This window comes from Thalassophryne amazonica, chromosome 15, assembly GCF_902500255.1.
Source record: "Thalassophryne amazonica chromosome 15, fThaAma1.1, whole genome shotgun sequence".
Classification (NCBI taxonomy): domain Eukaryota; kingdom Metazoa; phylum Chordata; class Actinopteri; order Batrachoidiformes; family Batrachoididae; genus Thalassophryne; species Thalassophryne amazonica.
In genome coordinates, this window is record NC_047117.1 from 77,726,829 (window position 1) to 77,744,337 (window position 17,509).

General features: G+C 39.7%; 1 protein-coding gene across 2 annotated transcripts in view; it reads left to right on the forward strand.

The window, feature by feature from the left end:
• Window positions 1-1,695: 1,695 nt before the first annotated feature.
• Window positions 1,696-17,509, forward strand: part of glra3 (glycine receptor, alpha 3) — a 79,672-nt gene continuing 63,858 nt past the window's right edge. For both annotated transcript variants that reach the window (XM_034188864.1, XM_034188865.1), the window contains exon 1: window positions 1,696-1,967. In XM_034188864.1, the coding sequence (XP_034044755.1) occupies window positions 1,909-1,967 (59 nt within the window). In that variant the 5' untranslated portion in view covers window positions 1,696-1,908. The remainder of the gene's footprint in view (window positions 1,968-17,509) is intronic.

A 17,509-nucleotide genomic window follows, 5' to 3' on the forward strand; every position in this document is an offset into this window, starting at 1 on the left:
AACTGACTTTCAGCTCCAGGTTGTTTAATTCATATGTGATGAACAGAGCAAAAAAATTATCCTTTTATTTATTTATTTTTGACACACACACACACACACACACACACACACACACACACACACACACACACACACACACACACACACACACACACACACACACACACACACACACACACACACCCTCCAAGTGTAAAACTGCAAGAGTCCTCCTGTTTGCATCCAATATGGATATGAACACCCTCAAACACCCTTAAGACACACTGGAAATTAGAGCATCTTCAGCTTCAGGGATGTGAGGCATTTACAAGTGAAAAGCGTATCTGTAGGGGATTTTCATGTCAGGGCACATTTGAGTTGATTGATACAAAGTGGTTGCAACTGGGCAAACCTTGAGTTTCTATGGAACCACATTAATGCAGGAGCTCAAGGTGGATCTCACCTACCAGTCCTCAAAATTAATACCTTATAGCCAGACTGTGGTCTTCTGGGAGAAAAGGGTGAGTTTTTGTCAGTTCCACGCACTGATCTCTCGATAACCTATTAATAAAAATGCACAAATGTGTCAAGAGCCGAGTTAGTGGGTAAGAAGACCCTCAAACTCTAAAAAAAGAACAACTTTTCCCAACTTTTGTCAGGCGGTGTGCCTGCCCAAAAGGACTTGGCACTAAACACGGGTAGGCGAGACCTGCTTCAGGTAATCAGCCTTGGCATGCTAACAGCAAAGGGGGGGTGATGGTCTAGTCACTAGACCATCCACTAGACTCTAGTGGTTAAGCAGTGGTTTTGAGACTAGTTACCAGAAGACCCTCTGTTCAAATCCCTGCCAGACGTGAAAACCATAAGAGCTCTTGGGCAAGGTCCGTAATCCCTAGTTGCTCCCAGTGTGCAGTTGAGTCCATTCCATGGCGGCACCCTCACATCTGTGTGTGTGTGTGTGTGTGTGTGTGTGTGTGTGTGTGTGTGTGTGTGTGTGTGTGTGTGTGTGTGTGTGTGTGTGTGTGTGTGTGTGTGTGTGTGTGTGTGTGTGTGTGTGTGTGTGTCTGTGAGTGTATGGGTAAATGTAAAGCACATTGAACTTCTGATACAAATAGAAAAGCGTTATACAAAACATAGCCCAAAGTGCCCAGGTGTAAGAACAACTTAAGGCTTCTTGGACGCCTAACAAGGAGTCCAAGAAGAAGGGATTCATCCTTTTATGGTTCTGACTGGTGGTTGACCAGCAGCACCTGATTTTCTTTTCTTTGCTGTTCATCTTACATGTTGTTTTTCAGTATGAATCTATCTCATAAGCCTGAGTCTTGATAGACTTGTGAGCATAAGAGCATTCTTTTTTCTTTTCTTTTTTTTGCTGAAAGACGTGCACAACAAGGGGTACAGTAATTGAATGGAAGATTGCAAAAATATAACTAACATAATTAATTAAACAGTGACTTTCAACAGAAGAGAAAGTGAATTAATGAGTGTTAAAATTAATCCGATTTGATGGATTTCTACTTCCACATTCAATTCGGAAAGGCCATTATTTCATTGGTTAAACTGTCTGCCAGTCAAATCCAAAGTGGGCGGGTCTTTCTGCTGCCGTGCTTCACGAGCGCACTCAACAAGCTGGCGGGGAAAATCTCAACAGATGTCGCGCGCCGGATCCGCTGTTCATTATCTCACATCTTTTCCCACTTAAGTGATATGTTTTGTATGATGCGCTGCTTCTGTGTTGCTCTTGCTTTTGCTCTTGCTAAAGCCATGGGAATAGAGAAAACGCAGAGAGTTTTGGGGGCGCGCGCGTCATCTCCTGTTGCTGTGAAATGTTTGTGAGCAGCTGTGCGCGTGCTGTCTGAGCAGCCGGAGCACGAGCGCTCTTCACTGGAAGCCGCGCGAGGACAGCGCACGTTCCCGCCTCGGGTGAGGATGAGGAGAAAGAGGTTATGTGTGGCGGGCTTTTTACTGGCCTGGAAATTAATACTGAGGTAAGAACCCGATCATAAAGTGTTTCCTCCCCTGTGGCTTTCAACTGACGTCAGACATGCCGATAAATGATGCTGCCTGTGCGCAGTGAAGGGTTAAAATGTTGACGTGAGAAACTTTTGGGGATATTTCACTTCAAACTGCGTTAACCGTATTAAATTATCAGTGGCGGCTCCAGAATGTTTCACCTCGTCTTTGTGGGTGGGTTCCCTCACTAGTCTCTATTTTTTTTCTAGTTGTACAGTTGTTTTTTAATTTTTAGAACAGGTAGATTTTCTATGTAGGATCATACCGTTTGTATTTCTTAAAGATTGATGTAAATTAAACTTAAGACATGTTGACCTGAAAACATTCCTGTATCTGTTTCCTGAATTGTCTAAGGAAAACTGGCTGTAGAAGCGATAATGCACTTATGCATTCCATTGTTTTGGCTTTTATATTTTTATTTCATTTATGTCATGAAAAAATAGTTTTTCACTGAGTATAAAAGGGCATAATTGGAGAGATTTTAATATAAAGAAGCCTGAAAAAAAAAAAAAAAAATATATATATATATATATATATATATATATATATATATATATATATATATATATATATATATATATATATATATATATACCGAAGAATATATATCTGCAAGAGTGAAGGGGAATGTTTACAAGACTGAGACCAGCACTGTTGTATGGCTTTGAGACAGTGGCACTAACAAAAAGACAGGAGGCAGAGCTGGAAGTGGCAGAGCTATGTTTGGGAGTGACGAGAATGGACAGGATTAGGAATGAACATATCAGAGGGACAGCTCAGGTGGGGTGGTTTGGAAACAAAGTCATAGAGGTGAGATTGAGATGGTTTGGAAATGTCCAGAGGAGGGACCCAGGGTATATAGAGAGAAGGATGCTGAGGATGGAGCCACCAGGCAGGAGGAGAAAAGGGAGGCCAAAGAGCAGATTTATGGCTGTGGTGAGGGAGGATATGCAGGTAGATGGTGTGACAGAGGAACATCCAGAGGACAGGGTGAGATGGAAACGATTGATCTGCTGTGGCGACCCCTAATGGGAGGAGCCAAAAGAGGAATATATATATATATATATATATATATATGTGTGTGTGTGTACATATAATTTGTTGTCATTACAAAATTCAAGCATGTAAAAGCTCAAGGGTACATAAACCTTTTAACAGCACTGTATAGCATCTTCATGATGTTTGAGAAGATATAACATCCCAGAACTGAACCCAAACCATATAGGAATTCTGCCACTGCACCAGATTTGTGGAAGTGCACAAACCATGGTCACAGTTTCCCAGCCTTTTTAATGCGTTTAAGAATCAAATCCTAACCTTTTTCTTCATGCTACTCTAACCCATTATAGAAAGTAATAACCAATAGTAATCCATTAGAAAGCAATTTACAGCGTTGCTAGGCAGCTACAGCATCAGATTTTAATATGTTTCCAGTGTGCTCTGCACACTGCAAAGACAATTATATTGATAAGGTTGGGACTGTGTATTGGCGGATACCCTATATTAAATTACTTTGATCAGGGCAAGCCGTAATTCCTGGTTACTACAAGTATGACGTTTAATCAAAAACAAATCTTGTTTACATGGTAGTGTCTTATTCAGAGCATTATCATAGTTTAATTCAATTTATTTAATTTATATAACACCAAATCACAACAAAGCTGCCTCAAGGTGCTTCAAACAAGTAAGGTCTAACCTTACCAACCCCTAGAGCAAGCACACAGGTGACAGTCTTAAAGAAAAATTCCCTCTGATGATATTGAGGAAGAAACCTCAAGCAGACCAGACTCAGAAGGGTGACCCATTGCTTAGGCTATTTTAACAGTTACAAGGTTTTTACAAATCTTTCCAAAGGTGAAGAAACAGAAAACAGGAAATCAAAACAACATGAAAGCGTGATGCATCGCTCGCTGCGTGCTTGCATCGATTTTTTTTTTTTAAGCACATTGAATGCACCATCATGCTGCTTCTATACCCAATCATGACACTCACCTGTTTCCAAACAGGTGTTCTTTGAGCATTCATCAACTTTCTCAGTCTTTTATTGCCCCGTCCCAACTTTTTTGAAACGTGTTGCAGGCATCCATTTCAATATGAGCAAATATATGCACAAAACAATAAAGTTTATTAGAACATTAAATATCTTGTCTTTGTGGTGTATTCAATTGAATATAGGTTGAAGAGGATTTGCAAATCATTGTACTCTATTTTTATTTACATTTTACACAATGTCCCAACGTCATTGGAATTGGGGTTGTATTTTCTATTTAAATTTTTGGTATAATTTCTTTGCATCATGTTGAGTCGACTCGTATGTGTATCGAATCGTTGTCAGCGATGAGATTCACATGCCTAGAGTCCATGTATGAAGTCTGTGAGCAGGTCAGTGAGAATTTGTGGCAAGGATGGGGTTTGAACAGGGAACTTTCTTTTAAAGTGCGTATTCAACTTTAAAATTGTGTATTCTGATATATTCAGGTTAGAACGACTGAACAAATGAACATCCTATTTTGGGTAACTGGCATCTTTTGACATAATACTATGCAATTATTCTTTATATATTTGTTTAAATATGAATGTTAGTGCAGTGGGACATTTTGGGCTTGTTCCGGTAGGTACATGTAAATTAGTAGGCCATTTGTTTACATGCCCTTTTTGAAGCCCCATTGCGAATCCTAGCCTCCTAGTGGTGTTAGTGGCCACAATTGCTTAATTAATATTGTTGACAGAGCTGATAGCCACTGCTACATTCAGTGCTTGCTAGCTCAGCAGCAGCATGGCAGCACATTGCAAAAACATGTCTACATTCTGCTTTTCTTCAGATATGCACACAGTCTATTTATAAGGATGCCTTTTCACTTGTAATTTCTGTGTAGGTTTTTGGTTTGTTTATCCACTCAGAAAATCCTGGGTTACCACCCTGTGAGTACATTACCGCCACCAACTGGACAGGAGTGCTTTCTACAACTACCGCCTCTTCTGTCTTACCACGTTTAACTGTCATTCTAATCCAATTACATTTTTTCCGCAAATCTGATTGATTAAGCATGTGAGATTTCAGACCGTATAATATCGGGGTAAAGGTGGCAAAATATTCGGCCGTTTCACATTTGGATGTATTACTCTGCGCCCTGAACGGTGTTCTGACCAGATGTCATTCCTGTCGAATGTCATTCCTGTCCTCCGCACAACTGCGCATGCATGAGCAATATTGTTGGGACGCGGAACTGTCGATTTATGCGATGAGACACACAATTCAAGAGAACACTGGCTGCGCGCGCTGCTAGCTGAGAGCGAGAGAAAGTCATGTGCCAATGCCGAAATGAGTGAATTTAAGCTACTATACAAAAGTGTTGATGTGGATTATGATACAGAATTACCGTTTCACATTTGAGGGATTTTGACATTTGATGGATTATTCCGCGCCCTTACTGCTGTTGGAGCAGCGCTGCCTTGGCTCGGCGGTAAGCCTTACCGACAGAATTACCTAATACAGAAAAATAAACCATGCAAATGATGGAATTGAATTAGAATGGGAAAACCCACTTGTATCTGATGATTTGCGAACGTTTATGCTGTTATACTTTCACAAATAGCTGTTTGTGAACGTATAACAGCATAAACATCCGCAAATCATCAGACACAACAGGGTTATTCCATATTGACAACTAATGGCCAGAATTAAAGCAACAGAACCATCTAAAAAATCTGTTTATTTTGTTAAAGAGCTGTTTGGAGTGGTGGTAGGTTTTTTTTTGTTTGTTTTTGTTTAAATGCATTGCAGAGCTGTCAAGCATATACAGTGGGTTGACATTAATGTACTTGTGCCCTGTGCAATTATATTGTCCAGGAAAATACAAGTATCTGATTAAGATTTGGTATTGACAGACATTCAGTGTTAAAATACTTGGATCGAGACGTGTAGTAAATTAGTAATGAATCAAAGCTGATAAATGTCTGTCCTGTTTAACTGTTATAATAACCAGTTGTAGCTCAGGTCCAAATTTCCTTGACCACTGCATCCGACTTATAGCCACAAATAGTATGGTTGTCAGGATGAGGTAACAACGTTTAGGAACAGCTAATCAATGATTCAGCCTTATATTGAATGTATAATTTTAATAGTGTCAGAGGATCTCCTTGCTTTTGGCGGGGCATAAGGACCCTGGCAATCATCCCACAAAGGCAGATGGGTGCCTTTAGGGACTTACGGGTCATATTAACATTAATCTCTGCTCTATGAATGTTGCCTGAATTGTACATGGTTATCTTTTAGCATTTGAATTTGGGGATTTTTCTCCAAGTTAAACAAATATAAGTTTCCAAAAGTTGTAGAAGCAGTTGAAATGTGCACAAACCCAGTAAATCTTCTTAGAAGGTCATGGATGAACACAAAGACAAAATCTGAAGGGCTTATGCTGGAATAGATCTGACTGCCACTTGGCATTCTTGTATACTGTGACCTTCTTTTTTTTTTTTCTGTTTGCAGATGCCTTAAACTCAGCGGTCATAACACACAATGTATGCTGTGTTAGTGTACATCTGGTATGTTCAGCTTGAGTGGAGGGAGGCCTTTTAAACTACTAAATTAATGTAGTGGTATTCAGTTTTGTCTGCAGTGTAAATTTTAAGATCTACATTTATGTGGTTAGAGCCAGGCGTTCCAGTCTTTTGCTGGGCATATATATATATATATATATATATATACATTGTCTTCACTGACGATTCGATACGCATACACGACCAGCGATATGATACACGATTATACTGGTGACACGATGCGATACTATTCACCCCTGTTCCCAATTCAATGCAATTTGATATGTATTTGATGGTGATTCACTTCCTCACAATGTGATACGATGCGATTTGGTGTGATACGATGTGATTCAACATGATGCAAATAAATTACACCAAAAAATTAAATGGAAAATAAGAAGCTGCAATTCAGTATGGTACTGTGGTATTCTTCTGATTCTATGGAGGCAGAGAATTTGTTTTACTCCTTATAAGTAGCAAATTTACCAGATTCAACATTAAGGAACAGGAATCAGTTCCCTCATATTTGGAACCTGTTTGATCACACTGTCAGAACTTAAACAGTAAGACAACATCACTCTCAATGAGTGACTTAAAGTGAGTCACTCATTGCCAGAGTACCGCCTTGGAAGAAGTAATTTGAGATACTTTTCTCACCAGTTTTGCCGAGTTAGTGGGCGCAGCTGCAGCTACGGCATTCTTTCCAAACTACCTGCGTCTTGTCACGTTTCCCCATCTTTTTAAAAAAAAAAAAAGCCAAAATAATTCCAAACACCTGATTTAAATGTTTTAGGTGTGTGAAAAATCTCCTGAAACTGCTTGCGCTGTTGTCATGGGCCTCCATTTTGAAATAGATTTGTTGCAGTAGAAATATGCTTTGCTTTCAGGCTTCCATCCGTAGTGCATTCAATGTGCGTCGGAAAAAATCGATGCAAACACGCGGCGACCGATACATCGCGATTTCATCCGTCAATTGAATCGATGCACACTGAATGAATCGATACACTTGCATTGTGCGTGTTTGTATTTATATACTGATTTGTATCGATTAATCTCCACATCCCTAATATATATTATACAAATAATGGATGGTAATTAGTCCAACATAGAGAAATATTGGATTCAGAAAAGTTATATTGGATGAGGCTATGCCAGCCATCAATTATGTTCTCCACCCCCCTCCCAAATTAAGCAAACAACTAAGAGTCAAGTAAATTAGATCAATTTATTTTGTTGTGAGCAGCATATGATTGATTCAGATGAATGCTTCTAAAACATCAGTAGCGTGCTTGTCTACCTTCTTAGTGTTTTTGGCATCCTAGGAATTCAATATTTCCACCAGTTCCTCCTCTGTGAACTCAGCAAACCTCGCTGGCAGACGATTTTCTGCTGTTGTTGACATGTTTGTTGCCATTTTTTCAACCAGTGTCTGTCAGCTAGTTCCTGACCTTCATATGCCACGCTCTGATTGGCTAGCTGTTGGCAGTAAGCTTGATCAACATATTGATTTATTCTGCCTTACAGAAACCTGGTTACAGCAGGATGAATATGTTAGTTTAAATGAGTCAACACCCCCGAGTCACACTAACTGCCAGAATGCTCGTAGCACGGGCCGAGGCGGAGGATTAGCAGCAATCTTCCATTCCAGCTTATTAATTAATCAAAAACCCAGACAGAGCTTTAACTCATTTGAAAGCTTGACTCTTAGTCTTGTCCATCCAAATTGGAAGTCCCAAAAACCAGTTTTATTTGTTATTATCTATCGTCCACCTGGTCGTTACTGTGAGTTTCTCTGTGAATTTTCAGACCTTTTGTCTGACTTAGTGCTTAGCTCAGATAAGATAATTATAGTAGGCGATTTTAACATCCACACAGATGCTGAGAATGACAGCCTCAACACTGCTATTATTAGACTCAATTGGCTTTGCTCAAAATGTAAATGAGTCCACCCACCACTTTAATCATATCTTAGATCTTGTTCTGACTTATGGTATGGAAATTGAAGACTTAACAGTATTCCCTGAAAACTCCCTTCTGTCTGATCATTTCTTAATAACATTTACCTTTACTCTGATGGACTACCCAGCAGTGGGGAATAAGTTTCATTACACTAGAAGTCTTTCAGAAAGCGCTGTAACTAGGTTTAAGGATATGATTCCTTCTTTATGTTCTCTAATGCCATATACCAACACAGTGCAGAGTAGCTACCTAAACTCTGTAAGTGCGATAGAGTATCTCGTCAATAGTTTTACATCCTCATTGAAGACAACCTTGGATGCTGTAGCTCCTCTGAAAAGAGAGCTTTAAATCAGAAGTGCCTGACTCCGTGGTATAACTCACAAACTCGCAGCTTAAAGCAGATAACCCGTAAGTTGGAGAGGAAATGGCGTCTCACTAATTAGAAGATCTTCACTTAGCCTGGAAAAAGAGTCTGTTGCTCTATAAAAAAGCCCTCCGTAAAGCTAGGACATCTTACTACTCATCACTAATTGAAGAAAATAAGAACAACCCCAGGTTTCTTTTCAGCACTGTAGCCAGGCTGACAAAGAGTCAGAGCTCTACTGAGCCGAGTATTCCTTTAACTTTAACTAGTAATGACTTCATGACTTTCTTTGCTAATAAAATTTTAACTATTAGAGAAAAAATTACTCATAACCATCCCAAAGACGTATCGTTATCTTTGGCTGCTTTCAGTGATACCGGTATTTGGTTAGACTCTTTCTCTCCAGTTGTTCTGTCTGAGTTATTTTCATTAGTTACTTCATCCAAACCATCAACATGTCTATTAGACCCCATTCCTACCAGGCTGCTCAAGGAAGCCCTACCATTATTTAATGCTTCGATCTTAAATATGATCAATCTATCTTTATTAGTTGGCTATGTACCACAGGCTTTTAAGGTGGCAGTAATTAAACCATTACTTAAAAAGCCATCACTTGACCCAGCTATCTTAGCTAATTATAGGCCAATCTCCAACCTTCCTTTTCTCTCAAAAATTCTTGAAAGGGTAGTTGTAAAACAGCTAACTGATCATCTGCAGAGGAATGGTCTATTTGAAGAGTTTCAGTCAGGTTTTAGAATTCATCATAGTACAGAAACAGCATTAGTGAAGGTTACAAATGATCTTCTTATGGCCTCAGACAGTGGACTCATCTCTGTGCTTGTTCTGTTAGACCTCAGTGCTGCTTTTGATACTGTTGACCATAAAATTTTATTACATCGATTAGAGCATGCCATAGGTATTAAAGGCACTGCGCTGCGGTGCTTTGAATCATATTTATCTAATAGATTACAATTTGTTCATGTAAATGGGGAATCTTCTTCACAGACTAAGGTTAATTATGGAGTTCCACAAGGTTCTGTGCTAGGACCAATTTTATTCACTTTATACATGCTTCCCTTAGGCAGTATTATTAGACGGCATTGCTTAAATTTTCATTGTTACGCAGATGATACCCAGCTTTATCTATCCATGAAGCCAGAGGACACACACCAATTAGCTAAACTGCAGGATTGTCTTACAGACATAAAGACATGGATGACCTCTAATTTCCTGCTTTTAAACTCAGATAAAACTGAAGTTATTGTACTTGGCCCCACAAATCTTAGAAACATGGTGTCTAACCAGATCCTTACTCTGGATGGCATTACCCTGACCTCTAGTAATACTGTGAGAAATCTTGGAGTCATTTTTGATCAGGATATGTCATTCAATGCGCATATTAAACAAATATGTAGGACTGCTTTTTTGCATTTGCGCAATATCTCTAAAATTAGAAAGGTCTTGTCTCAGAGTGATGCTGAAAAACTAATTCATGCATTTATTTCCTCTAGGCTGGACTATTGTAATTCATTATTATCAGGTTGTCCTAAAAGTTCCCTGAAAAGCCTTCAGTTAATTCATAATGCTGCAGCTAGAGTACTGACAGGGACTAGAAAGAGAGAGCATATCTCACCCATATTGGCCTCCCTTCATTGGCTTCCTGTTAATTCTAGAATAGAATTTAAAATTCTTCTTCTTACTTATAAGGTTTTGAATAATCAGGTCCCATCTTATCTTAGGGACCTCATAGTACCATATCACCCCAATAGAGCGCTTCGCTCTCAGACTGCAGGCTTACTTGTAGTTCTTAGGGTTTGTAAGAGTAGAATGGGAGGCAGAGCCTTCAGCTTTCAGGCTCCTCTCCTGTGGAACCAGCTCCCAATTCAGATCAGGGAGACAGACACCCTCTCTACTTTTAAGATTAGGCTTAAAATTTTCCTTTTTGCTAAAGCTTATAGTTAGGGCTGGATCAGGTGACCCTGAACCATCCCTTAGTTATGCTGCTATAGACTTAGACTGCTGTGGGGTTCCCATGATGAGTGTTTCTTTCTCTTTTTGCTCTGTATGCACCACTCTGCATTTAATCATTAGTGATTGATCTCTGCTCCCCTCCACAGCATGTCTTTTTCCTGGTTCTCTCCCTCAGCCCCAACCAGTCCCAGCAGAAGACTGCCCCTCCCTGAGCCTGGTTCTGCTGGAGGTTTCTTCCTGTTAAAAGGGAGTTTTTCCTTCCCACTGTCGCCAAGTGCTTGCTCACAGGGGGTCGTTTTGCCCGTTTGGTTTTTACGTAATTATTGTATGGTCTTGCCTTACAATATAAAGCGCCGTGGGGCAACTGTTTGTTGTGATTTGGCGCTATATAAATAAATTGATTGATTGATTGATTGATATTTTTGTTGAGTGTATATACAGTGAGGAAAATAAGTATTTGAACACCCTGCGATTTTGCAAGTTCTCCCACTTAGAAATCATGGAGGGGTCTGAAATTTTCATATTATGTGCATGTCCACTGTGAGAGACATAATCTACAAAAAAAGTCCGGAAATCACAATGTAGTTTGGTAGTTTCTGTTGTCATTATGATTTAAAAAGAGGAAACACAGCTGTTTAACAATAAATGGCTTCACCCAACCACAAACCATGAGTGAAAAAAAAGTTTTGTGTTGTCATTCATATTCTCTGAAAATGGCTAAAAAATCAAACATTCTGCCAGAGTATGTAAACACTTGATCACAACTGTGTATATACAAAACTTTTGTTGTTCAAAAAGGTAAGCCTACAGCCAGATAGCCTACCTTAACTTTCTGCTTACCGCTGTGTTGTCAGCTCACACGTTTTATTCATTTATTGCAAAAATTAAGCCAGTGGTCACAAATTAATATTTGTAAGTAGCTGCTTTTGTTGTTGCTGTTGTGTGTGTGCACAAGCATGTGTGTGCATTTTCTTCCTCTCTGATGCTCTGTGCAAACCTTCTCCAAGCATTCATGAATAAAATCGCACACTGAAACACAGTAAATGTCAGATTCTCTGTGTTTAGCAACTGAAATGGGTTGCATCTCAAGTGAGCAAAACCACAGTATCATTCTATGCTACACCTGATTGTTCAAGGTTTGTTGTTATTAATATGTGCTGATGGGTTTTGCAGTGGATCACAGAACTCACAGTTCAGATTGGATCAGAGTTCTTTTCACAGATCATCATTTTCCAGTTCTGAAAAAAAGGGACAAAAGACAAATACAGCTTTGCTTTGCATTTATTAAAGATCTTAAAGAACAATGGTAACACACAACTTTTGCCCAGATTCTTGAGTGAAAACAAAGTGCTCAGCCTTTATATAATATTTATAACTAAATATAACACCTTCTCCCTGGGTAGTGAAGTGACAGGTGCAATCCGCTGCACCTCACCTGATTCCTACTGCCAGTCAGTGCCGAGTCCTTCTGAGTAAACATGCCACTGGAAAAAAAAAAATTTAGGAAAAGTCACTTATTTCCAGAGCTCAGTGGAATTTGAGTCATTATAGCCCCATCTGTGCTTGTCTTTGGACAGCACGGGGAAGCTGTTGCATGCACACTCCATCCTAATGTCTTAATATTTCGGAGTGATTCTTTCCATGTTTGGAGTCCGACGTGTGTCAAGAGTGCACCAGGCTGACTGACCCAGTGCAAAGCGACAGAGACTGACTGGTTTTGATATGGTAATTTTACGTGAAAGCACAACTGCCCCCACCACCACCACCATACCCACACCGTGTTTACACAACTGCACTGATTTCACTCCAACTTATTACTTTCAAAAGAATAGATGAGATGATAGATAATAGAGATAATAAATATGTATTTCACACTATTTTTCATGTGTGTGCTGAACTGTGGAAATCGCCCATACGGATTACGGATGAACAGCAAGTACATCGGTAATACTGGTGAAGGTTCAGATTGGTGTGTGTGTGTGTGTGTGTGTGTGTATGAAACACTGTGTGACACACATGACCAAAATGGCACTTGTTACTGCTTAAGTAAATGTGGCCTAACTGGTATAGTGCATGTTTGGTGTGACTGGGGGTGATCTGCACATTAAGGGAGCATTTGGCTGAAGGCAGTAGTCGCCCCCATCCCCGTCAGTGCGCTGGATTGTTGTAATGCCAAAGGAAACCCGGGGGTAGCTGGGGAAAGCAGTGTATGTGTTAATCCAGAAGCTAATTAGTCTGAATGACGATTAAAGCTACAAAAAGATTAGATAGGTTAAATATTAATGTGAGTCGCAATAAGAGGATGACGGACATGAAGTACTTTACCTCAAACTGGAGTTGAGACATATTCCGTCCTTCACATGTGCAATTGTGCATGGAGCAGTGTCATGAACATGTGCAATCACAGAAAAATAGACAGGATGACCTCATAAGACAGGACATGTCATGTCATGATCAAGATGTCTGTTTGTGTCTTGTCCTTTTAGCATATGTGCAGTGGCCACCATAATGTGCTTTAACGTGCAGATTTATAGGAGATGCTCTGATTTTAAATGCAAGACAATGCAGACAACATGAACAACACTGTTCTCAATTTAATCAGCTTATAATGCGCCAAATCACAACAAAAGCCATCTCAAGGCGCCTCACACAAACAATTTAACATAAAAATTAAATAAATCATTAAAAAATGAATAAAAGAATTCAAATACATAATTAAAACAGAAGTAAAAGAATAAAACAGTTAAAAAAAAAACTATTAATAAGAAAGAGAATAAAAATGGGTTTTAAGTCTTTACTTAAAAGTGTCCACAGACTCCGACTGCCTCACGATCGCAGGAAGACCGTTCCACAGGGTGGGTGCATGATGAGAAAAAGCTCTTTGGCCGCTGACTTCTTCTTCACCCTGGGAACACAGAGAAGTCCCACATCCTGCGATTGCAAAGCCCGGGCCGGCATGTAAGGTTCCACCAGATCAGCCAGATAAGACGGTGCCAGTCCATGAACAACTTTATAAGTCAATAACAAAACCTTAAAATCTTCTCTCACAGAGACAGGGAGCCAGTGTAAAGATGCCAAAATGGGTGTGATATGTTCAGACCTTCTGCTACGTGTCAAAAGTCTGGCAGCAGCGTTCTGAACCAGCTGAAGACCCCTAATGCTGGACTGTGTTAACCCTGCAAATAGAACATTACAATAATCTAGTCTGGAAGAAACAAAAGCATGAATCAGGGTCTCGGCATCAACCATAGACAGGATGGGGCGGATCCTCTCTATATTTCACAGATGGAAAAAAACAGTCCTAGTATCATCCCTGATGTGGAGGTCAAAGGACAACATGGGATCAAAAATTACCCCAAGGTTCCACCATTTTGTCCGTATGATGTATGACACACGAACCCAGGCCGAGTGCCTGCTGGTCAAACTGATGCCGATGTCTCGCTGGACCAAGAACCATCATTTCAGTCTTATCAGAGTTTAAAAGTAGGAAGTTACTAGACATCCAGCTTCTCACTGATAGAAGACAGTCCTCCAGGGATTTTATGGGAATGAGATTTCCCACAGTTATCAGCATGTACAACTGAGTATCATCAGCATAACAATGAAAGGCAATCCCAGAACTCCGCAGTATACGCCCAAGGGGTGCTACATACAGGGAGAAAAGCAAGGGGCCTAAAACGGATCCCTGTGAAACCCCAAATCTCATGTCACTAAGGTTAGAGGTAGTGTTATTATACAAAACAATGTTTTCAGCAAAGGTCACCTGCTTGTGTAGGCCTTTTGCTTTCCACATTATCCCAAGCAATTTTTGTATTTGATCGATGGAGTAAGCTTTGAAAACAACAAAGGAAGAAAGTGGGTTCAACCATGGATTCGTGAATGTATGGACGGCAGATTTTACAAATGACAAAATGGACAAGGTGGTAAAAAAGATTTTTGAAGGTACAAGACTTAATACATTGTAGTCATGCGTCAACATCTTCTTTTTCCTTCTGGAGAAAGGTGAACTTAGCTGATTAAACATGACGATTCTGGGGGTTTGAACAGTCCCAGCAGTGCACGAGTGAACGCTCCCATATAGGGTACAAAAAACTGTTCTACCAACACACATTGCACAGTACGTTTTTGAAGAGTTTTCCTATCAGATCGGCTTTATTTCATGTTGGATCATCCCGTCACACCAGCTTTAAAACAACATGCACATACACACCAGTAAATTCTTCCACAAGAATGTTTTATGCAGCCATGGTGATATACAGTGATTTCATTAGCCCAGTGTTTCCCAAAGTGAAGTCGCCCCCTGGAGGTACCGGTGATGTATTTACAGGGGACAAGGAAGAGTAATGAGGCACAGTTTGCTGCTGCAGGATTTTTATGTATGAGTCAGCTCCACTGCTTTTTATGATACGCTAAGCAACCGGAACAGTTAAAATATCTCTTTATATTTAGTTAAAATATTATATTTGTACATTTAAATAACTAATATTTTATTGTTATATAGTATTGTGTGCATTTTGGAAGGCTTTTAACAGTTTTTGGGCTGGAAACTGTACCTGGCTTCATGGATGATGATCTTGAATTATTATTTATTATTAGCTCATTGTTCTGTTCAATAAGAAGTGGTGTAAAATGCAACATTTCAAAGAAATTTCAGTGGAGTTTAGAAGTTAAAGACTTGGTGTCCATGTGTGTTGGGGGAATGAATTAACTACAGCGCTTCTGACAAATGTGAAGCCACATGCCACCGTTTCTTTTGAAATCCTTCTGCCATTTTTGTTTTGTTATTGCTGCATAATAACTTCCTTTTTTTCTTTTTTCTTTTTTTTTGGCTACTCCCATGTTATCAAATGTCTGTCGTGGAATTGTTCCTGCAGTTAAAGCAGATTCATGGCCACGTTGCATTGATGGGCACACATATAAAGTAGGATATGCGAACATACATTTAAAAAATGTGATGGCAGCTGGCATCACATTTTGAGGCTCGCTTTGAGGCAACTCTGTTGTGATTTGGCGCTATATAAATGAAAAAATAAATAAATTGAAAAAACTGGCAGCACGGTGGCTTAGTGGTTAGCACTATTGCCTCACAGTGAGAAGGGCCTTTCTGTGTGGACTGGGTGTCCTCCTTCCTCTTGCTCCGGCTTTCTTCCACATCCAAAGACAGGCAGGTCAGGTGGACTGGAAACTTTAAATTGTCTGTAGGTGTGCGTGCGGGAGTGGATGTGTTTGTATGTCTGTATGTGGCCCTGTCCAGGGTGTATCCTGCCTCATACCCTGTGGCTGCTGAAATAGGCTACAGCTAGAGTGCCTTAATTGAGAGAGTGGCGTCAACTCAGAACATGGTGCAATTTTGGTTCCAACTCCGCTGAACTACTGAATGAATCTTTTATGTTTTCAGCATCATTTAACCACAAACAGCAACACATCCAGGTACAGGTACTATCAAAATAAATACAAAAAATTGTTAAGATATCAAATTGGCATAAATTTACAATTTATGATGATTTATTTAATTAATTTAAAGCCTGATTTATGGTTCTGTTGCTCTGTAACTCCGTGTCATGCAATGACGTGTGCAACAGTTTTAAAGTTCTCCGTCTCTGGATTATGCTTTATTCTGGACTAATTTGACCCTTGACAAGCTTTTCTTTCTACAATCATCACCTCCAGTTCAAAGGTAAGAAGTTCCTCTTTTTCCGACTTTGTGCTGTAAAGTTGCCGACTTTTCCGATCCTTTTGTAATCAGCGTGCGCACTGCAAGAACTATTAAGATATGATGGCAGATGAAGGAGTGAAAACAGAGAAGTGTCAAATCACAGCCTTTTGCTGTCTCTGATTTAAAAGGTGCACGTCAGGCTGAGGGTCCGAGTCTGAGCGCAGTGTGAAAAAATAAACAGTCGGGCTTTTAGTCACAGAAATGACTCCAGCCTCACATGCGAGGGGTTTAATGGAAATACATTGTGATCGGACGGGAGATTTTATCCGATATGAAAAATCCGTTGTACAAAATCCGTTATATACAGTGTTTATTACATGGAAAACAATACAAAAACTTTGGGACTTTTTTGTAAGGTGACTGCAAATATCTGGTTTATACGATGACGGTTTAGGTGAGTTTTACTGTTTCATGCGACTAAACTATAAATTTACCTCTCAAAGCTTTGATGACAAAGTCGGCTTCCATCCCACACGGCTGACTTTATTTTCCCAAATTTTTCTTCTGTTCTGATTTGAAGAGAATCTGTACATCTTGAAGCCCTTGATGTTTCTATTTGTGCATCCAAATGCACAACAACCTGGCATTTTCAGCAAATAAATAAAAAAAAAAAAAGCTGGATTTTCATGCAGACAGATTAACAGCGAACACTATTTTGAACCCAAGATGGCACCGTGAGTCCCGTGACCAGTTTTGTTGTTTTTTTGTTGTTGTTTGTTTTTTGTTTTTGTTTTTTGTTTGTTTTTTTCGACTCGTCATGTCACCACTCCCTCAATTAAGGCACTCTAGCTCCAGCCCCCCCAACTCGATCTTGGATAACCGGTTGAAAATGAGTGTGTTTGTGTGTGGGTGGGTGAGTGGTGGAAGCTGCTTATTTAATACTTATGTAATACCTAGTCTATTTAAAATATATATATATATTTACACAAGAAAATGTTATTTGATGAGGTTTAACAATGTAATCTTTG